Genomic DNA, 23154 nt, shown 5'->3' with positions numbered 1-23154 from the left:
CTAAATTACCCCTAAATGAACCTCTCCTGGGCTCTTGAAATGTCCTGTTTCATTAGAGGACTACATTGTTTTATAAACCAAATTATAATGTTAATTTTTAAATCTCCATTACATATACAAAGCTTCATAAGAGATGTCAAATATGCTCTTACATTAGCTAGATATAGAAAGTTCTGAAACATAGACTACAGTAGAAATGAATAGATTTTGACAAAGAAATAACAGGATAGAGATGTTTGTTTCTAACTAAAAAAAAAAAATACCCTGTTACATCAACCCATCAGTCTCCCAAGGATTCCAAAAAGCAGCTAAGGTATTAGTCAGAATATGCCATTACCTCTTACTATTTCTGTCTCAAAGAAATGAATTCAGTATTTCAATTATATTATTCCCTGTGGGACAGGATAGCTAATGAATTATTTATTTAAAAAGGAATTAAAATTCTAGCACTTCCATAATTTTGTCTAATTTTTATCAGTGAAAATAAAAATAAAATTTTTAGAAATTGAAACACATGTAGGCCTCAAACACTTAACTCCCTCAATTCTGATTTTAAATTTTGAACAAGATATTCCTTTGGAAGGCTGGTTCTAAAAACAATTTTATTTTATTGCACTATCCTCAGAGAAAATCACAATCTTAATTTAAAAAAAACCTCATTTCTTTTTTTTTTTAAATATATTTTATTGATTTTTCACAGAGAGGAAGGGAGAGAGATAGAGAGTTAGAAACATAGATGAGAGAGAAACATCGATCAGCTGCCTCCTGCACATCTCCCACTGGGGATGTGCCCACAGCCCAGGTACATGCCCTTGACCGGAATCGAACCTGGGAACTTTCAGTCCGCAGGCCGATGCTCTATCCACTGAGCCAAACCGGTTTCGGCAAAAAAACTTCATTTCTTGACATATCTAAAATATAATCTGTACTGGATATTTCAAAAGAAAAATTTGGAGGGAGAGGAATACCCAGAATAGTCCTATAGATAGTTTACACATAAGCCCTAGTGAACAATTTTAACAGAAACTCGTTAGGATAGTAGTGATGGGCACTTCTTGCAAACTCACCTGTTAGTGGAATTTTTGATGTGATATGTGATGACTGTAAAAAAAAATAGGTGAGCCTTATTTCCAAGCATTCAGCATGAAGAGAAACTCACAGAAAGAATCTTCTCATGCCTTCCCACACAATTTTAGAGCCCAATCTGAGGATGATGCTGACAGTGCTAACCTAGAAATTCTGGAGGGCACACTACTGTCCAATAGCTTCCAAGTTGACCATGAAAGCTGCTTAGAAGCTTGCTTTGTCACAGCATTTAAGCCATTCATTTCTTATCAAATAATACATATGCCTGGATTAAACCGGCAATCCACTGGAATGTGGAAGGATGATCCAATCCTTCCCAAAATTTCACAGAACACGTGTTGCATACAGCTGATATCTAGCCCTGGAAAGCTCCTTTAAAGAATCATGTTCACAGCTTGGTGTCAGGGCACCCACAATGTAGGGGCATCTTTACATTAATCCACAGTCTCTGTTCTAATTTGTTTCACTACCAACCTTTCATTTAGTGCCCTAAGTGGTCCCTTTCATCCCAGCTTTGACCCTGTGGCTTGTTATGATATTTACATACCTCACATGTTGCACCTTAAAACTTGATACCATTTTTCAACTCTGAAGTCTTGCTTTTCTCAACTATGATTTGGCTATATACCCTCTGATTCTGCTACTTTAGAAGCTCTGGGAAACCACCTGGTCTATCATGGGCCCAAACTGTCATATGTGGAGATCCCACGTAAAAGGTGTGAGAGAACAAAGAGCTCAGGCCCTAAATCATGCAGTTTGTATGTAGCATTCATACACTCATGCAAACAAAATGCACTTATATCATGCACTGGTTCACAATGGGTTCCAGTATGGCTTTATGTAACAGAAATTTTTCTAGAAAACAGTTCTAAAACATTATTTTCCAAAGCCCACTTAGGCTGAGCAAAAGACACTGTGGTCCATATACCTCCCTGATTCCCAAGTTGTGCCGAGCCAGCCAGCTCAGCCAAGGGTTCGAAATCCTGAGTGACAGCGGCGAATGGATAAAGAAATGACAGACAAGGATAATAAGCTGGGTCTAGATCAGCCGTGGGCAAACTACGGCCCACTGACCGGATCCGGCCCGTTTGAAATGAATACAACTAAAAAAAAAAAAAAGACCGTACCCTTTTATGTAATAATGTTTACTTTGAATTTATATTAGTTCACACAAACACTCCATCCATGCTTTTGTTCCGGCCCTCCGGTCCAGTTTAAGAACCCATTGTGGCCCTTGAGTCAAAAAGTTTGCCCACCCCTGGTCTAGATGGATCTTCCTGTGCCTGGCTGAGGCCACACAGAGAGATCCAGAGGCAAGCTGAGCCTTTATTTTACAGCCAGAGGTAAACAAGATAGTGGTCACCATAGTTACAATGTTCTTGTGAGTTTCACTTGTTTTGGCAGCACTTGCTACATCTCCCTCAGCACATTAGCTACCCAGATAAGATCTAGGGAGCTTCATAAGGTCAAGCCTAATTATGCTAAGAGGACTGTGCCCTCTAAACTGGGACTTGTTTGTGGCTTTGCCAACAGGTCAGTTGGAGGCTTAACCCTATAGCCACGCCCTACACCAAGTTCCAACTGAAGAAAAATTGAACAATAAGTAAGCTCTGTTAAGAAGGAAATATCTTTTCCCCAGTTCTGATTTTAGTTTGGAAGGATTTTTTTTTTTTCTAAGCATATTCCTCCTATCCTGATCTCTCTTCACTCTTTCATTCAGACTATCTTGGGACGGTGAAGTGATTTATTAATTGGTAAATTTCAGAGGATTAGGTTCAGTCCATGCTTCCTTCTCCTTGCTTCTGGCTGCCTTCTGGTACTCCAGGAATCCTGCCCCTTTAAGAGGGCATGGGGAGCTTTTCTGCCCTAGTGCTACTGTGACTGGTTGGGTAAATGTGCCTATTTTAGGAGTTCTGAAATAGCAAGAGCAGTTAGCTAACAGACTTAAGGCCACATCCTCCAAGCTGGTTTTTAAAGGTTATAAAGGTGATATTTTGACTCATTGTGCCATTTCTTTGCTTTCTCAAATTGTTCCAAACCTGGTGGGGAAGAGTGGTGTCACCTTAGAGACCCCAGTAAACACCTCTACATAAGGCCAAAGATTATGCTAGTCTTCACTGCTATGTGTGTCTAAAATGGTAGGTTAGTTGTAAATTTATTAGCAAATGAAATGTAAGGGGAAAGATCCTGGAAGGCTTCTGGGAAAGATTCCCTTACCCTTAAAAAGAGATTTCAAGAAAGCAAGTCTCTCCTCAGGCTTTTATGTGCATGGAACAGACTGATAGATCTAAGAGGGGAGGAGGAGGAGGGAACAAGGAGAGATCAACCAAAGAATATAATGTATATACATATATGCATAACCCATGGACACAGAAAAAATGTGGTGAAGGCCTAAGAGGGGTCAGAGCATGATGGAGGGGGGCAAAGGAGGCATCTGTAATAGTCAACAATAAAAAATATAGATTTAGCCTATAAAATAAAGAGTTAATATGCAAATTGACCATCACACCCTCACAAGATGGCTGCCTTTGACCAGGCCAGCAGGGGGGTTAGTGAGGGATGACCAAATGACTGAATGTCAGGCTGCGTGGGGTGACCAGGCTGGCAGGGGGGTTAGTGAGGGATGACCAAATGACTGAACAGCAGGCTGCATGGGGCAACCAGGCTGGCAGGGAGGGAAGTTGGGGGTGACCAGGCCAGCAGGGGGGGCACTTGGGGGCCACCAGGCCAGCAGGGGGGGCAGTAAGAGGCAACCAGGCCAGTGGGGGGGCAATTAGGGGCAACCAGGCCAGGGGGGGTGCAGCTGGGGGCAAACAGGCTGGCAGGGGGTCAGTGAGGGGCAACTAGGCTAGTAGGGGGGCAGTTGGGGTGACCAGGCCAGAGGGGGGCAGTTAGGGGCAACCAGACTGGCAAAGGGGGACAGGTGGGGGTGACCAGGCTGGTAGGGGGGGCAGTAAGGGGTGACCAGGCTGGCGGGGGGAGGGGGCAGTTAGGAGCAACCATGTTGGCAGGGAGGGGGCAGTCGGGTGACCAGGCTGGTGGGGGCGGGGCAGTTAGGGGCGATCAGGCCGGCAGACAGGAGAGCAATTAGGAGCCAGTGGTCCAGGATTGTGAGAGGGCACAGGCTGGGCTGAGGGGACCCCCCCAACTTCATGCATTAATTTCATGCACAGGGCCTCTAATATATCTATATATCTTAGATATATCCTTCCTGAAAACTATAAGCACTTTATCAGCAAGTTGTATGTAAATATGCACCATGTGAGCCTTACAATCTTCTATTACTGTCCATTTGGACTGCTATAACAAAATACCATAGACTAGGTGGCTTATAAACAACAGATATTTATTTCTTTTAATTCTGGAGACTAGAAGACCAAGATCCATGTGCCAGCAGATTCAGTGGCTGGTGAACACTAGTTTCCAGATTCACAGACTGCAGTCTTTTTCAGGTGTCCTCCCATGGTGGAAGTGGTGAGGGGGCTCTCTGGGTTCTCTTTTACAGGGGCAGAAACCTCATTCATGGGTCTCCACCCTCATGACCTAATTACCTCCTATGGCCACACTACCAAATACACTCACATTGGAGATTAGGTTTCAACATTTGAATTGGGGGGGGGGGGGCACCAATATTCAGGCAATAGCAATTACACATTAAAAAATAATGCCTTTGTAGTTAAATAGACTGAACCTATTGAAAGAAAACCCTAAGGCATTTTATTCCTTACATCAACACTTCAAAAGATCTCTCGCTAATGAGTGACTCAGATGATAGAATAATTGTAATTTTTATTCCCATATCAAAATGTCTACATCCTTTTAAATTTATTATATTTCAAATAAATTATTAAGAATGTATGCAGCACAATAATTAAACATGAAATCCAGCTCACAGGCAATGAAGTATAAAACCAGAAATTGCTTCTTAATTCTTTTGACAATTGTAAAATAATAAAAGTGAAAAGCTTGGCCTTACAGTTTTTAAAGACATTTCTGAAAGCTAGGATTGTGAATTCATATACTGTATTTCTAATATGCAGGAAACCCTAAAGACTCATTTGCTAAAAAGCAAAGCAGAGATTTGGGGTACCTCCTAAAATGAAAACCTACCACTTTTCAAATTCACATTTACTATTATATTTATCACCAATAAAAACCTAGTGAGCTAACATGTGTTAACATAAAACTTTCAATAGGAAACTCACCAACTGGACTCTTCACAGTTCCATTATAGACCATGATTATCTGTTGGGACTAAAGTCCTATTAGTTTATCACAGCCATCATTGCCTCCCAAAGAGCAATGATTGAGATTTGCCCAAGTGTGTGAATTGCATAAATCATACATTTCCTCCTATAGGTTTCAGTAGCCTCAATATTTTACACTACATGTCAACAATGAGATATCAATAAGACTTTATATAATAAATATGTTGCTATTCTAAAGAACTGCTAGAAACCAACTGGCATGACTCAGTGGTTAACCAGAGTCACCAAAATAAATTCAATAAAAAGGGAAAAATTGATTATGGTCCTCTGGAAACAGTGAAGTCTATGAAAGGCCAAATGTCCATGATGATGTTTAAAAGGGATAATATAAATTAAGCAAGAAACAAGTTGTATAAAATGCATATATGATTTCAATCATCAGATAAACACTGTTAGGATGACTGGAGTCTGGACAGTAAATCAGATCTGTGTGCTTCCTCATCTTCTGGAAACTTGGGGGAAGATACTGCATAAGCACCTGAGCTCATCTTCATTTTTCACATTGCTGATGAGCTTGGTTCAAAATGGAGTCACATATTTTGGTAAGTTCTTCCTGAATAACATGAAACCCACATATGAAAAGGTGGGTGCAGTGAGTTAAGATGTGTTGGGAACCTCTCTTGTGTAGATTTTTGCAGCTACATGTTCCCAGGAACCTTATGTATCCAAGAGAAGCTTTGTTGAGATATTAAAAACCTGAGACTTTATACTACACTTCAGGGGAAAAAAAAGGTGTTTTATTCACTAAAAATAATGCATGCAAGAAGGAAGACCATTCGATACTAACAATGGTTAATGAGGAAAATATATTGTCTCAATAATTATTGGTAATGTGGTTATGAGAGTAAGTAAAATATTAAGTTAAAGTTCTAAAAATTGGCATAGTGTAAACAATCTAAAATATTTTGAAGTCTAGAAAAGGGCAGTGGTTTCAAGATTTCAGCTTTGTTGATCCAGTATAACTCTACCTCATGAAGACAGTATTGCTTGCAGCTATACTCCCTTCTAGGAAGTCTGGGGCCAAGTGATGTGGACTCTGGAGGAGCGGTAGGGGAAATAAAAAATATAAAGTATTCTAAAGTCCTTGTCTTGTTGGGCTGGAAATGCTGTGTATACCTGTTTATTCCTTGGCATTGATAAGAAAATATGTTTCTATATTTAGTGCCTAGAGTTCTTAGGCCCAATTCCTAACTAAATTATAGGGTAGAAAGGGCTACTGATTGAAATGGAAGCCAAGGCTCTGTTGACACTTCAGGCCTAGAGGGGCTCAAAGTCACTAGCTAAATGCTGATATGCCCCCAAACAATGGTCAAGGATATGGAAGATTGACTAAAGAGGACTCAAATTATAGAAACTGGAAAGGTTTAAATTAAGTTGATGTTGACAACCACCGCTATTAAGGAAAAAGTGTTAAGAAACATTTGATTTGAGGTGAGGGTTTAATATCAATCTCAAAGTTAAATAATTTTAGAAAAGAGTCAAAATGTCCCTTTCAATAAATCTCAAATGCTTTAAAGTTTCATGGTAAAAAAAAAAAAAAAAGAAAAAAAAGAAAAGAAAAAAAAAAGAAGACTGTTTCTATAGGTTTGTGACTAGAATATTCCTGCTCCTGGAAAATGCAGGTTTTCCCTAATGGAAAATTATCAGGACAGAAGAATAACTTATCTTGTAAATCTTGTATTGAGACTCTTTCACTACAGCTGCAGATGCATGAGTGATCCCAGCCAAGATCAGCAGAAAAACTGCTCAGCTGAGTCCATCCCAATTTGCCAAACCATGGGGTTGTGAGCCTACTTCTTTGCACTTCAGTGGTTGGGTAGAACTCTGAGAAAAATGATAAAAATAGAGAAGAAAATAAATGAAAATAAAGAAATGAGCAAATGCTGATTTGTGAGAGAGCAAGGAAACCAGTCTGACTAGAGTAGATGGGCCACAGGAAAATAGAAAGAAAACAGGAATGGTTATGTAGGTAAGATCATGGAAGACTTGGATGTCAGGAGTTGACACTTAGATTTAAATAGGAATTGAGTCATATGAAGAAAATTATATTTTATGGAGATATTCTGGAAGCAATAAATAGGATAGACAAGAGTAGTGAGGGTTTGAGAGGTTGGAAGAACATAAAATCTAGATGATGAGAGCCTGAGCAAGGGGAATAAGACTGATAAGGAACAAACCAATAGTAGACATATTGAAAAGTGGATATTTTTTATTTATTTTCTTATTATAAAGGTACTAGAGGCCCAGTGCATGAAATTTGTGTATGGGTAGGGTCCCTAGCGGCTGCGGGTTAGGGCCTCCCTTCCCCGGCTGCTGGCTGCCAGCCGGGGCCTTCCTACATTCCGTGCTGATACCTGGTGGTCAGCACACATCATAGCAAGAGATCGAACTCCCAGTCAAACTCCCAAGGGGACACTTTGCATATTACGCTTCTATATATATAGGTTATATGCTAACTATAAAGTATTAATAATGAAAAAGTGTATAAAGTAGAAAATCAACTACACACACACACACACACACACACATATACTAGAGGCCCAGTGCATGAAATTTGTGCACTGGTAGGGTGTCCCTCAGCCCAGCCTGCACCCTCTCCAATCTGGGACCCCTCAGGGGATGTCTGACTGTCGGTTTATGCCCAATCCCTGTGGATTGGATGGGATCGGACCTAAACCGGCAGTCAGACATCCCTCTAGCAATCTGGGACTCCTGGATCCCAACTGCTCACCTGCCTGCCTGCCTGATTGCCCCTAAGCGCTTCTGCCTGCCAACCTGATTACCCCTAACCACTCCCCTGCCAGCCTGACCAACGACTAACTGCTCCCCTGCCAGCCTGATCACTCTCAACTGCCCTCCCGTGCCGGTCTGGTCACCCCCAACTGTCCTCTCCTGCTGGCCTGATCACCCATAACTGCCCTCCCCTGACTGCCATCTTGTGGCTGTGGGCACTGCGATCTTTGAGGGCATAGCAGTCAGTTAGCATATTCCCTCCTTATTGGCTGTGGGCACCACCATCTTTGAGGGCAGGGCAGTCAATTAGCATATTTCATCCTTATTGGCTGTGGGTGCCACCATCTTTGCAACATGAGGGTCAATTAGTATATTCCCTCTTTATTAGGTAGGAGATACACACACACACACACACACACTCACTCACTAGAGGCCCGGAGCACAAAATTCGTGCATGGGGGAGGGGTCCCCTCAGCCCAGCCTGCACCCTCTCCGATCTGGACCCCTCGAGGGATGTCCGGCTGCAGGTTTAGGCCCGATCCCGGGAATTGGGCCTAAACCGGCCCTTGGACATCCCTCTCACAATTCTGGAACACTGGCTCCTAATCGCTTGCCTGCCTGGTTGCCCCTAACTGCCCTCCCCTGCCGGCCTGATTGCCCCTGCCTGCCTGCCTGATCTCCCCTCACTGCCTCTGTATGCTGGTATGATGGCACCCAACTTCCCCCCCTGCTGGCCTAGTCACCCCTCACAGCCCTCCTGCCAGCCTGGTCACCCCACGCAGCCTGCTTGTTCAGTCATTTGGTCGTCCCTCACTAACCCCGTCGACCCGGTAATAGGCAGCTGTCTTATGAGGGCATGATGGTCAATTTGCATATTACCTTTGTTATATAGGAAATATATATATATCAACATTCTAGATATCTATATCTACGTCTATATATATCAGTGCAACCACTGTTACAAATGATATTTCAAACTCCTAAATCACTATAGGGAAAAGGAAGACATGTACTTTGACAAATCTAGCAAGAGATAAAAATAAAAATAATAAAATGATAAAATTAGTAATAAATATTATGGAATTATAATAACTATGAACGTTTTAATTATGAATTAAAAGGCAGCATTCTTAGATGAAGAAAAATATCTCATCATGTGCTGTTTTAAAAATATACACCTAAGGCTGGGGACTGAGGGCCATGGTGGCTGCCAACGTAGGATTGAGGGGCCAGCAGGCTCCACCTGCAAGGGCTGCCTCCTCCACCCTCAGGGCCCCGCTTGGGCGGTGCCTGGCTGGCTGTTATGGCTGGCTCCCGGGGAAACAGGCTGTGCAGGCCACAAGCCCAGAGAGAGCTGGTTGGATGGAGGTGCTGCAGGCTGCTGTGGCCGAGCTGCACTCCGGCTCTGTGGTGGCCATCCCCACCGATAGGCTGTATGGCCTGGTGTGCTCAGTGAGCGGTTCGGTGGCACTGGACGCTGTGTACCACCTCAAAGGCCGCAGCAAGGCCAAGCCGCTAGCTGTGTGCCTGGGCTGCGTGGTCAACATCTACAGGTACTGTCATGTGAAAGTACCCGAGAGGCTCCTGAAAGACCTGTTACCAGGACCACTGACCCTGGTGTTAGAATGCTTGGAGGAGCTCAATAAGGACCTGAACCCCTTCACTCCTCCTGTAGGCATCTGGATTCCTGATCATGCCTTCATGCATGACTTGGCCCAGATGTTTGGGGGACCACTTGCTCTCACCTGTGCCAACCTCAGCTCCCAGCCCAGTTCTCTAAATGTGGAGGAGTTCCAGAACCTCTTGCCTCAGCTGTCCTTGGGAATCAATGGCGGACCAATTGGGGATGGCAAGAGCCCCAAGTGTCGCCTCGGCTCAACTGTGGTTGACTTGTCTGTGCCTGGAAAGTTTGGCATTATTCGTGCAGGCTGTGCCCGGGAAAACACTACGGAAGTCCTCCAAAGGATGTACAGGCTGCTCCCTCACAGGGATCCTGCTGAGACTTGGGAGGCAGGAGGGCTCAGGGACTGATGCTGGACACTACACATTTGTCCACCAGTGGATGACAAGGCCTCACTTGCAGAGGCCACTGGGGCCACAGCATCACTAGTCTGACTTTCAAGGCAGTTTGTCTTTATGAATACTGTAACCAGACCCCAGAAGAAGTTGGTTTAGTGTCATACCTGGGGAAGGGGACTATATTTATTGTCTATAATTTCATATGTCAGCCAAAAGCTGAATAGAGACTTTAAGAACATTCCTAGGATGCTCTTATTCTGATAAGCTTCTTCTCTCGCTCTCTCTTTTTTTTTTTTTTTGTAAATTCTTGAAATATAATTTAAATAACATCTGGAATCTAAAGAGAGGTGGTGGCATTTAAGGTCCAAAGAAGCTAGAGCACCAGTTGGTGCTGTTTAAAAGTCTCAAGTGATCAAAGGCTTGAGTTTCGTGCTCCTGAAGCTGGAGCCAGGTTAGCATAAAGACTTCCCTCTGAACCAGGGGCTGGTGGTGCGGCATGCAACAATTGCCTGGCGGTGCGGCATGCAACAATTGCCTGGCGGAGGGTCATCACTTTCTACTAATGGTGGGAAATCAGCTCAGTTGGCAGGAAAAGGGATGGGGGATCCAAATTAAAGAGTATAGGAAAATAAATCTCTACTATCTCTTAAAAAAATACACCTAAAACAAAACAAAACAAAACAGAAAAGTTAAAAATACTGGAAAAGATAAAGATACACCAGACAAATACTAACAAAAATCTAGTAGAAGTGGCAAAGAAATGTCAAGGCAAAAAAGCATTAAATGGACAAAAGAAGATATCTTTATGTTGGGAATTAACATAATCCTATAAGAAAAACATGAAATTTAATGCACTGAAAAAAATTCAAACATGTAAAACAAAAAAGGTTAGAAATAGCAGACTATGATAAAACAACAGTATGACATTTTACATACTTTTATCAGAAAATTTAGATTAATAGAATAGGGAAAATCTGAATAACAATGAATAAGTTTGCTTTAATATGTATAAATATGATATAATATGACCCAAAGAAAATACATTTGCTTCAATTGCCCATGGAATATTTATAAAACATTTTTACATTAGGACAAAAAGATAATATTCCAAGATGTATAATTCATGCAGAAAACATTCTCCATCCATGAGAGAGTGTAACTAGCAATAAAAAAACAAGGATAGAAAAAGCAAACATCAACTAAAACCTAACCATGTTGAAATATATAAATACACTTACAGATAACTCTTAGATTAAAAAGGAAAATTAAAGAAAAGGTATCAAAAGAATGACTATTATAACACTGCCTGTGAAAACTTTGGGACATGGTCAAATGTATTTGGAGGAAAATTTATTATTTAAATGCATTAAATAGAAAGTAAGAAGGACTCAATAATAAACTAAGCAATCACTTAAATCTACAAAGAAATCAAATGGAAACAAAGACTGTAGAAAAAAAGGAATTAATAAAAGCAGGAAGTGATATTTTAAAAAAGATTTGCTTTTTAATAGTTATTGGAAAATCAAATATGTAAATAGTCCTATTAAGAAAATGAATAAAAAAAGGTAAAGCCATATATATGCAAAACCATACACATTAGAATATAATACATACAACTTACATTTAAAAATCCATATGAAATGGAAGTTTTACAAACAAATTGACAAAATTGTCTCAAGGAGAGGTGAAAACCTGAATAGACTAACCATCAAAGACATTGAAAGAAGATTTACATTTCTACCCTCTCTCCCCGCAAACAAGCACTAGGACAAATGGTTTTATGGCTGAGTGTTATCAAGTGTTCAGGGGAACAGCTTGTGTCTAAGTTACTTAGACTTTAAAATAAGAAAAAAATAAGTTCATTTATAAAGTTAAGACAATCCTGATATTAAATCAGAAAAATATCATACAAAGGAAAACAATAAATGAGAGTTTCCCAATAAGTATGCCTTGGCACATTGGTGTCCTGTGGAGGGGTTGTATGTGTAACATGCTATCTTCTAAGGCAGCGGTTCTCAACTTGGGGGTCAAATGACTCTTTCACAGGGGTCGCCTAAGACCATCAGAAAACACATATATAACTACATATTGTTTTTATGATTAATTACTATGCTTTAATTTGTAACAATGAAAATACATCCTGCATATCAGATATTTACATTACGATTCATAACAGTAGCAGAATTACAATTATGAAGTAGCAACAAAAATAATTTTATGGTTGGGGGTCACCACAACATGAGGAACTGTATTAAAGGGTCATGGAATTAGGAAGGTTGAGAACCACTGTTCTAAGGCTTTGAGGGAAGACAGGCCTGGGAAGCCAGTTGTCTCTGCCCTGAGCAATCTTGTCTGTTTAATTTACCCCAGTGTGCCATGATGTGAAAAAGGTAAGGGGCACTGCTCTAGGAACTTGTGACTATAGAGTTTTATATCCTAAATGAAATATTGACATAGACAAAACACCACTGCCAGGTCAGTTTTATTCCAAGAATGCAAGAATAGCTCAACATTAAGAAAGCTATCAAAGTAATTAACTATACTAAAGATTAAAAATGTAAGTATCACTTATATGTGGAATCTCATGAACAAAAACTGATGAACAAAATAGATCCAGAGACATAGAAGCATGGAACAGACTGATGAATTTCAGAGGGAAGGCAGGGGTAGGGGAGTGGGTGGGTCAGAGAATTTATATGCGTATATGCATACCCCATGGACACAGACAAAAGGGTGGTGAAAGCCTGGGAGGGGCAGGTGCAAGCTGGAGAGGGTCAATGGGGGGAAAAAAACAAAACAAAGAGGACATCTGCAATACTTTGAACAATAAAGATAAATTTAAGATAAATAAATAAATATTTTTCAAAGTTAAAAAATAAAAATAAATAAGAAGAATAACCATATTATCACCTGGGCAAATTCCAGAAAAGGCATTCAATAACATGCTATATCTGTTCCTGACAAAACTGTAAGTCAATCAGCAATGGAAAGGTGTTTCGTAACTCAAAAAAGGGTATCTATCAGTAGCTATGGTAATCATCATATTTTAGAGTAAAATAATGAGATATTTCTGTTAAAGTAAAAAACAAGAGAAGTCCTCGTCTTTATTAATCAATATAAATCGCATTCTCCTGGAAGTCACAGATCTTTACCAATGCGTCAAAAGGAAAACCAAATTAGAAACAAACATTAGAAATGAAAAGACAAACATTTTCTTATTTACAACTGACATGATTGTACAACTAGGAATTAAAGATAATTAACTGGGAACAAACACAGAGCTAAGAAGAGAGTTTAAAATGATGCCTGGATATAAGATAAATGCAAAACCCTTTATTGTACAGATGCCAGTTCTTGATAGGTGACTCAAAATTTCCGAGGCACTTCCAGGAATTTTTTTCTTTTTACTGAAGTTGATGAGTTAATTCTATAATTCATCTGGAAAAAGAAAATGTAGACAAATAGCCAAATAAATTCTGAAAAGAAGGGATGGATTTCAAAACATATTTTTAATTAATAACGAATTAAAGTAATTAAAATAATTAATCCAGTAATTAAAGCAGTGAGGTATTAGCTCAGTAATAGACAAAAATTGAACAGAAAATAAACAAGCATGCTCATACAATTCATGATGAAAAGAGAATTCCAAATTAGTATAAATATCATTCAATACAATAAGTAAGTTAGGAAAACTAACTTTGTCTTCTAGAAAAATTAAAGTAGGTCCCTACTTTTGACCATAGGTATACACACACACACACACACACACACACACACAAACAACAATCTCATATGGATTAAAGCACTAAGAATAAAATATTAGAAAAAATATTGACTAATATTTTTATAATTTGGGAATATAGAAGCCTACCTAAAAATGGGACAAAAACCAAGAAACTATAAAAAATTAAAATGTTTGCCTATTTACATAATTAAATCTTTATGGCAAATAGTATTATAAATAAACTTTTAAAAAGACAAATGACAGATATTTGTAATATATAACAGACAAAAGGATACTATCTGTAGTATCTAAAGACCTACATATCAAGAAAGAAAAAAAGATAAATGACTCAAAAGAAAAACAGGCAAAAGAGATGAACAAGCAATCTCCAACAAAATAGAAATAGCTAATAAATATATTAAAAAGTGCTTAACTTTAGTAGGGGGTAGGGAAAATAACTTAAAGGAAAGAGATTGGATTTTTCATCCAAAATGCTGACAAAATAAAAAAGAATGATAGTGTCCAGCATGCTACAAAGCAATTTAGCTCAAACCCGTTGCTCTGGCAGTTATATTTCTAGGTACTAGCCTATAAAAATACTTCTAAACATGCAAAAAATAGATTTAAAAGAATGCTTTGTATAGCATTGTGTGTAACAGTAAAAACTATTAATCCAAATTCTATCATTTGGAAAGAACTTAATAAATTACCTAATACACCTACTATGGATTTCTACTGGCTGATACAATGGTTTTCTATTGAACACAAAAGGGAGGGGGGAAGGCCAGTAAGTTGTACAATAGTAGTTAAGTCCTCACTTAACTTCATAGATAGGTTCTTGGAAATTGTGACTTTGAGGGAAACAATGTATAATGAAACCAATTTTACCATAGGCTAATTGATAGAAACAAGAATTAAGTTCCTAGGGCATATTCTAGTCACAAAAACATCACCAAACTTCTAAATAAATACCCAAGCACTTCTAATATCAAACACTGAAATAAATGTGTGATATACATACATTTAAGAAAAATGAATAAAAACAAGTAACAGAATGATTTTCCAACCTTTTTATTCCAGTTCAAGGTCATGGGTGACTGGAGCCTCTCCTCAGGACACAAGACGGGATCCACCCTGAACAGGATGCCCTTCCATGGTAGGGCCTCTCACACACATCTATACTCATTCAGACTGGGACAATATAGACACACCACTTCATGTCATATGCACATTTGGGGATGTGGGAAGACACCGGAGTCCCTGGAGAAAATCCACGCAGACATAGAGAGACTGTGCAAACCACATAGAGTGGCCCTGTCCAGGAATCGATTTTTCTCTTCAATTTTAACAAAACAAGATTGAATGTAACATTATTAGAGAACCTGGTGTAGGTATAGCATGATTCATATTATAAAACACACAAGAACACATGCATATAAACAGAAAAAGTTCTTGTAAGATTCAGAGCAAATAAATCATCTTGCCTGGGAGAAGGGTATTTTTATTTGTTTCGTTACATACTACTGCCCTTTTAACTTTATGAGAAGCATATGTGACTTTTGTAACAGAAAAAATAACACAATCTCACTCTATAACACTTGGATTAAAAAAACTCTAAGGAAACATAAACAACTATATGAAATTTCACTACACAGAGGCAATTATTATTAACATGTCAACACTTTCTTTTAAGTCCCTGTTAGGCATTTTTTTACAGATATGATTCTTATTCTATGTAATTTTGGGCTTGTTTTTCCAGAAAATTTAGAGAATAAAAAGCCACAAGAGAATAAAAAGTACATGTATTCCCAAGCCCCAGAGATAATTGCTTAAGAAAATATCATAAAATTCAATTGCATAAAACTGGATTATAAATAATTCATGTACGCTATCATATATCATGCACATTATCTCAGTGATCCATGCATGGCCCTCTTTTATTTTTTATGCATTAACTTGTCCTTTATTTAATTTTCATTATAATCATACAATTATTAAAGTCAATAGTATGTTTTTAATTACATAATGAACACTCACCCACTCACCCATTGAACCTGAGCACTAGAATACTGACAATAACTTCAATCCACTTCTATGATCCTCTCCTACTGCGGCCCCATTTCCTTAACTCCAAAGACCACTATCCTAACTTTTTTTTGATATTCCTTGGCTTTTTAAATAACATATTTTAATCCAAAATATATATGTATGCCTAAATAATATACAGCACATCCCAAAAAGTGTATACACACTGTAACAGCTGATAGCTCGATTTTGAAAATGAAATGCATTTTAATAAAAACTGCCTTTATAATTATTCAAAGTATGTGTATACATTTTTGGGACACCCTATAGTTATTAGTTTTACTTTTTTTTAAATAAGATATAAAGGATATCTAGTTATACATAGTCTTCTGGTACTTGATCTTTTAATTTAACATTACAAAAGTAATCCATCCATATTATTGTTGTTTAGGTGTAGTATAATATTCCATTGTGTAAATATACTATAATCTGTACATTTTCCTTTTGGGACATTTACTATGAACATTTTAATGTATATTCTTCTGGTTATTTTTCTGAGGACATTTATATAGTTTTCTTTCTACAATTTTTTTTTGTTTGTTCTGTGTTTTTTTGTTAATCCTCACCCGAGGATATTTTATTTATTTATTTTTTAGAGAAGGTGGGAGGGGGAGACACACAGAGAGAAACATCGATGTGAGAGACATTGATTGGTTCTTTCCCACATGTGCCCCGACTGGGGCTGGGGCTGGGGCCCCAGCCTCCAACTGTGGTACCTGCCTTTGACTGAATTGAAACCAAGACCCTTCAGTTCACAGGCCAGCACTCTTACCACTGAGCCAAAATGGTGAGGGCTTTCTAAAAAAATTTAATAACATATATATGTATATATATATATATTTACATTCATGTGACCTGTTCCTCTCACTAATGAGATCTTGTGAACACATTCCCATTTCAGGAAACATTCTTCTGTGATATAAACTTAAATGGCTGTATAGTATTCCATCATATACTTATAATATCATTTTATTTATCCACCCCAATTGTTGGACATCTCGATTACTTATAAATTTTATGCTGTGATAAGCTTATGTTGTACATATCCTTTAGATCAGCAACTCTGCTTTTAAGAATTTATTTTAAGTAATATCCGAATAAATTTGCACACAATAAAGTACAGAGCCACCATCTAAGATGAGGCAGTTTGTGCTCTGCACAACTTGCACAACATATGTCCTCATCACAGCAGTTTTTATAATAAAAAAGGAAAAAAACTCAAGTAAATAAGTAATATATTAAAATTATAATATATATGCACAGTTATTGACATAGAAAGATGTGTACAATTTATTAAGTGGAAAAATTAGGTTAAAAGAATACCATTTTGTAAAATAAAGCAAACATACCTGTGAAATAGTATGAAAGAACATACACCAAAAATTTTATAGCATTATCTCTGAATATTGAGTTTATTTTAGATTTTAAGTTTTTCACTGTGCTTACTTATACTCTAAAGTATTTTCAACAGTAAAACTTGATTATATGTGCAATAAAAAGGTGAAGAAATAATGGTTTTATGCACCATTTAAATTTTTTTCAGAAATATAAAACACCTTCACATTGTAAGAAGTTTGGAAGAAAAAAGAACATAAAAAGGTAAATGAAAATCACACATTATCCTATCCACTTAGTGATAATTAGGTCACAATCTATAATGGGTTTATTGCTAGTCATTTGTCTGATTATACATCTTATATAATAAAAGGCTAATATGCAAATCGACTGAATGGCAGAACAACTGATCACTAAGATGTGCACTGACCCCCAGGGGGCAGATGTTCAACGTAGGAGCTGCCCCTTGGTGGTCAGTGAGCTCTCACAGGGGGAACGTTGCTCAACCAGAAGCTGGGCTCACAGCTGGTGAGCACAACAGTGGTGGCGGGAACCTCTCCCATCTCCATGGCAGCACTAAGGGGAGCAGGCCTAAGCCAGCTGTTGGGCATCCCCCGAGGGCTCTCAGACTGCAAGAGGGCACAGGCCAGGTTAAGGGACCCCTCCCCCCACCGCAAGTGCAAGAATTTCATGGTCTGGGCCTCTATTTTAAAATAATTGCAATCATACTGTATACAATTCTACATGCTGATTTAACTTAATCCTATATAATTAAAGCCTAATATGCTACCGGTCGTCTGGTAGGCCATTCAACCAAAGTGTAATATGCTAAGGCTGCTCAACTGCTCACTGTGATGTGCACTGACCACCAGGGCACAGGCAGTCGACTGGTCGACCAGTCGCTATGACATGCACTGACCACCAGGGGGTAGATAGTCGACCTGTTGACCAGTCGCTATGACGTGCACTGACCACCAGGGAACAGTAAACCGGCTGACCAATCACTATGATGTGCAATGACCACCAGGGGACAGATGCTCCAACCAGTAGGTTAGCTTACTTCTGGGGTCTGGCCTATTGGGACTGAAGGAGACAAGCCAGACATACCCTGGAGCCCTCCTGTGGTCCCTCCCCAGCTGGCCAACCTCCTGCACCCCTCTCCGGCCCCAATCATGCACTGGTGGGGTCCCTCGGCCTGGCCTGCACCCTCTCCCAATTCGGGACCCCTCGGGTGATGTCAGAGAGCTAGTTTTGGCCTGATCCTGCAGGCCAAGCCAAGGGACCCCACTGGTGCACAAATTCATGCACTGGGCCTCTAGTATTATATAACTTAAATAGACCATAAATTTTCCATGGAGTAATATTCCATCATATGGAAATAGCACATTTACTTAATTATGCCCTTAAAATTAGACCTGTAGGTTTTTCTGTTTTTAACTATACCAGATAACTATGTGAGGAACATCTTTGTGAATGAGCTATCCACATTTCAGATATTTCCCTTGAGTAAATTCATTGAAGTGAAAATACTAAGTCAAAGAGTACAAAACATTTTTGTATCTCTTGATATATATTGTCAAAACTGTACTTATTATATATTTAAGGTAGCATGGAATAATGGGGGGGGGGGGGGTCAAAATACATGGATTCCATGCCCATATTTAGTACTTGCTTCTTAACCTCTGATTAGATTAAAGCTGTTGTAAAAATATACATCTTATCTAAGTCACAAGGTTATTGTGATAATCAAATGAGAATATAGATCCTTGGGTCACCATAAATGTTATTTCCTCAGGAATGTTTTTGTTAACTTTCCAGACTCTCACAGCATCCTATATTACTTTTCCTTCATGACCTTATGAGACTTACAAAAATTTGTTCGAATATTTGAACATTGTCTACTTCCCCCAGATGATTTTGTTTCATTAAAATATGCCTAGTACACAGTTGGTACTCAATAATTATTTGTTGAACAAATTGATGAATGCATGAATGAACGAATGAAGTGACAACACTTTGCAAACTAAATCATTAGACATTTTACGATATTATTATTTTTATTATTAATTTGTATTACCATGTAGATAATTCTAAATCTTTAGAGATTTCTTGCCTAATCAAAATTCCATTATGTGGCTTTAATGCTTGTAATGCCAACCAGAGGTATGGGTAGCTCCTTATAGGAGCTGAGGCTTGGAAAACCAAGTAGTTCTCTAGATCAGCATGCTGGGAGTTCAGTGACATTTAAAGCAGGTGGATCCTGGAGGTCAGAAACAAAGTAATGGTAAATGGTCTAGATAGTAAGATGACAAACTGGAGAATGGTCAGAGATAAGGAATTAAGGTAGATGAAAGAGTTAAATCCCATGCATCAGTACTCAAAGCATGTAGTTATGAATATGATTCTAAATCAAAGGGTACTTGAACTCAGTGCTCTCATAGTATTTCTACCCAAATTGAAAATGGTATGAAGAAGTGTTTGTGCCTAGTCCCATATACATGAGCAAGGGATTGATAGTAGCTGGTTAAGGAATAAGATCTATGAATACAAACACATAGGTTCTGATAGTGACAAGATACAGTAAGACCGTTTGTATATAAGGTTTTATAATAGTCTCCATATAAAATGAGAACAATCAAGCTTTGAATCTCATAATTCTCATCTTGATTTTCAACAGCAGATTTATAATATGGTGGTTAGAATCATGGACTTGAAAGTAGGCTAGTTGGGTTCAAATTCTAGCTCAATAATTTATTAGTTGTGTCTTTTGGACAAGTTACTTCACCTTTGTGTGCCAGTTTCCTCATCTGTAAAACAGGGATGATAGTACCTACCCTCAATGGGTTCTTGGGAAAATTAAGTAAGTTGATGTATATAAAGACCTTAGAACAGTGCCTGGATATAGTAAATATTACATTGAATGTTATTATTCTTATTCTTATTAGTCACATAAGGCCAAACAAAAATTGATGTTATAAAAATGGATAAATACACTGTATGTTTTCCACTGTATGTTAACTTTAGCTAAAATAATAGTCTCTCAATAATATTTTTCATTAAAATAAGAACTGTACTTGCACCTAAACATAGTTGACTATATAAAAATTATAAGCATTAGCAAAGTAGCAAAATTTATCACAGCAATCCCATACGTGTGTTTATTCTATAGAAGGTGTTTTATGAACATATTTAAAAGTTGTAAAGAATAAATACACATTTCCTAATAGCAAAAACCACTATTTTCTGAAGCTAGTTCTACTAGAAGCAGGAATATTTGAGTTGGAAGACTTGTCTGTGGAAAGATCTGAACATAGACTTGGAAAGACTAATTTAGAAAAGTCTGGACCTGGGGAAAGGTTGGAAGACCTGAACTATGGAACATGTTAGAATACCTGGATATCGTAGACACAGGAAGACCTGAATGTTAGAAGACCGGTACACTGAAGACGGAAGACGTGGATTTTGAGCCCATTGTTGGAAAACTGGGTAGTTTTCGGAAGACGTGGAGATGTTGGAAGACATGGAGTTGCTGGCAGATGTGGAGATGCTGGCAGACGTGGAGATGCTGGCAGACGTGGAGATGCTGGCAGATGTGGAGATGCTGGCAGACGTGGAGATGCTGGAAGATGTGGAGATTCTGGAAGACATGGAGATGCTGGAAGACGAGCAGATGCTGGAAGCCCTGGAGATGCTGGAAGACCTGGAGGTGTAGGAAGACATGAATTTTCTGGAAGACGTGGATTTTCTGGAAGACGTCACTTTGTTGGAAGACGTCACTTTGTTGGAAGACGTGGGTATGCTGGAAGCTATAAATTTGATGGAAGATACAGCTTTGTTGGAAGACCAGGGTTTGCTGGAAGCTGTGGATTTTCTGGAAGCCATGGATTTGATGGAAGACGTGGATAGCCTGGAAGACCTGGAACTGATTGGAAGATATTGATTTCCTGGAAGCCATGACTTTTCTGGAAGACATGGATTTTCAGGAAGACCCGAATTGTCCGGAAGATCTTGACTGTTTGGAAGATGTAGATTTGCTGGAAGACCTGGAGGTTACTGGAAGGCGTAGATCTCAAGGAAGACATACATTTGCAGAAGACCAAGATTAAGTGGAAGACATGAATTTTCTGGAAGACGTGGCTTTATTGGAAGACTTTGATTTGGTGGAAGTCATAGATTGGTTGGAAGACCTAGATTTTTCTGGAAGATGTGGATTGTGTGGAAGACCTTGAAATCATTGGAAGACACTGATTTTTCTGGAAGACGTGGATTTTCCTGGAAGATATGAATTTTGTGGAAGACCTATAATTGCTGGAAGACTGGATTTACTGGAAGGTGTGGATTGTCTGGAAGACGTGGTTTGTTTGGAAGACGTGGATTGTCTGGAAGACGTGGATTCTCTGGAAGACTGGGATTAGCTGGAAGACCTTGATGTTGTTGGAAGACTTGGAGTTACTGGAAGACCTGGAGTTGTTGGAAGACCTTGACACTGGCGCCATTGGAAACCCTGGACATTGGAGACATTGGAAGCACAGGATGTTGGAGACATTGGAAGCCTTGGATTTTGAGGATATTTAGTTATTCTGGATATTGGAGACTTTGGAGGCCCTGAATGTTGGAATTCATGGATATTAGAAGCCCTGAGCACTAGAGACATTGCAAGTCCTGGACTTGGGGTATCCTAAACATTGGAAGGTATTGGCAATAGAAGATTTAGACATTTAGCAATTCTAAAATCAGGAACCCTGGATATTGGGAGACACTGGAAAATCTGAGTATTGGCATATTCAAGTTAAAAGACATAGAATTTGAAAGATGTAATTTTAATGATGCTGTAAGTCAAAGATATTGAAAGCCCTGGATATTAGGAGACCTAGATTTTAAGAGATTGGGATGTTAAGAGACATAGTCACTTAGATATTGGGGATATTTTAACACCTGAATGATTAAGGAGCAGGTTCTAGAAGATATTGAAAAACTTGGGCATTGGATAATCTGATAATTTTATAAGACATTATAAAATCAGAATTTAGGAGACATTAAAAGTTGTAGGAACTGCCAAAACCGGTTTGGCTCAGTGGATAGAGCGTCGGCCTCCGGACTGAAAGGTCCCAGGTTCGATTCCGGTCAAGGGCATGTACCTGGGTTGCGGGCACATCCCCAGTAGGAGATGTGCTGGAGGCAGCTGATCGATGTTTCTCTCTCATCGATGTTTCTAACTCTCTAACTCTCTCCCTTCCTCTCTGTAAAAAATCAATAAAATATACTTAAAAAAAATTTAAAAGTTGTAGGAACTAAAGAATGTAAGTGCTGCACTTGGATACAGTGAAACATATGAGCTCTAGAAGACAGGTATGTAGGAGGTAAATAGATAACTGGAAATATAGTAAAACTGGAAGTTATAATTCTGTACTCTAAAAGATAAGACCTATAACTTAAAGATTTATTGTTGGAGATTTTAGAAGACCTAGATTGTTAATGATCTTAATATTGAGAACATTAGAAAACACTGGCATTGGAGATGTTGCAGGTGAAAGAGTGAAAAGATATGGATGTGGTAACATTTAGAATATCTGGCAACTGGAGATGTTGGAAGCTCTGGAGTTCAGAAGACCTGATGTTAGAGACACTGAAGAATTGAAAAATCTAATCATATATATTGTAAGGTCATGTTGAAAGATATTGAAAATGTTGAAAGACTTTCGTATTAGAATCTGATATTACTTTTAAAAATATGTCATAAGGCTGTTGTAATAAACTTTATGACTATGTCATTTCTTTCACTATGAACCACAGGGAAAGGCCATTTTAGAAAGGTGACAAAGAAGAAGCAGGGAAATTCAAGTTAAAACACATAGTTTGGCCCAGCAAGTGTGGCTCAGTAGTTGAGCTTTGGCCTATGAACCA

At 38.8% G+C, this 23154-nt stretch overlaps 1 protein-coding gene and 1 pseudogene across 5 annotated transcripts in view; one reads left to right on the top strand and one right to left on the bottom strand.

Moving 5' to 3' along the window:
• LOC308536036 (uncharacterized protein) overlaps positions 1-23154 on the bottom strand; it is an 84077-nt gene that overhangs the window by 55792 nt on the left and 5131 nt on the right. For 2 of the 4 annotated variants that reach the window (XM_081115052.1, XM_081115050.1), the window contains exons 3-4: positions 20643-21754; positions 13412-13544 (exon numbers count right to left, since the gene is read on the bottom strand). In XM_081115052.1, the coding sequence (XP_080971178.1) occupies positions 13534-13544; positions 20643-21132 (501 nt within the window). In that variant the 5' untranslated portion in view covers positions 21133-21754 and the 3' untranslated portion in view covers positions 13412-13533. Of the gene's footprint in view, positions 1-13182; positions 13545-20642; positions 22093-23154 lie in introns of those variants that run through there. The other 2 variants (XM_081115051.1, XM_081115049.1) reach the window with 2 other exon arrangements.
• On the top strand, positions 5752-10358 carry LOC308510995 (threonylcarbamoyl-AMP synthase-like; annotated as a pseudogene). The gene is made up of 2 exons: positions 5752-5896; positions 9271-10358. The product of its transcript is annotated as a threonylcarbamoyl-AMP synthase-like (transcript).

This window comes from Myotis nattereri, assembly GCF_964212035.1.
Source record: "Myotis nattereri genome assembly, chromosome: X".
NCBI classification, from domain to species: domain Eukaryota; kingdom Metazoa; phylum Chordata; class Mammalia; order Chiroptera; family Vespertilionidae; genus Myotis; species Myotis nattereri.
The sequence above is the reverse complement of the archived record's forward strand: the minus strand, read 5'-3'. Positions and strand labels throughout refer to the sequence as shown.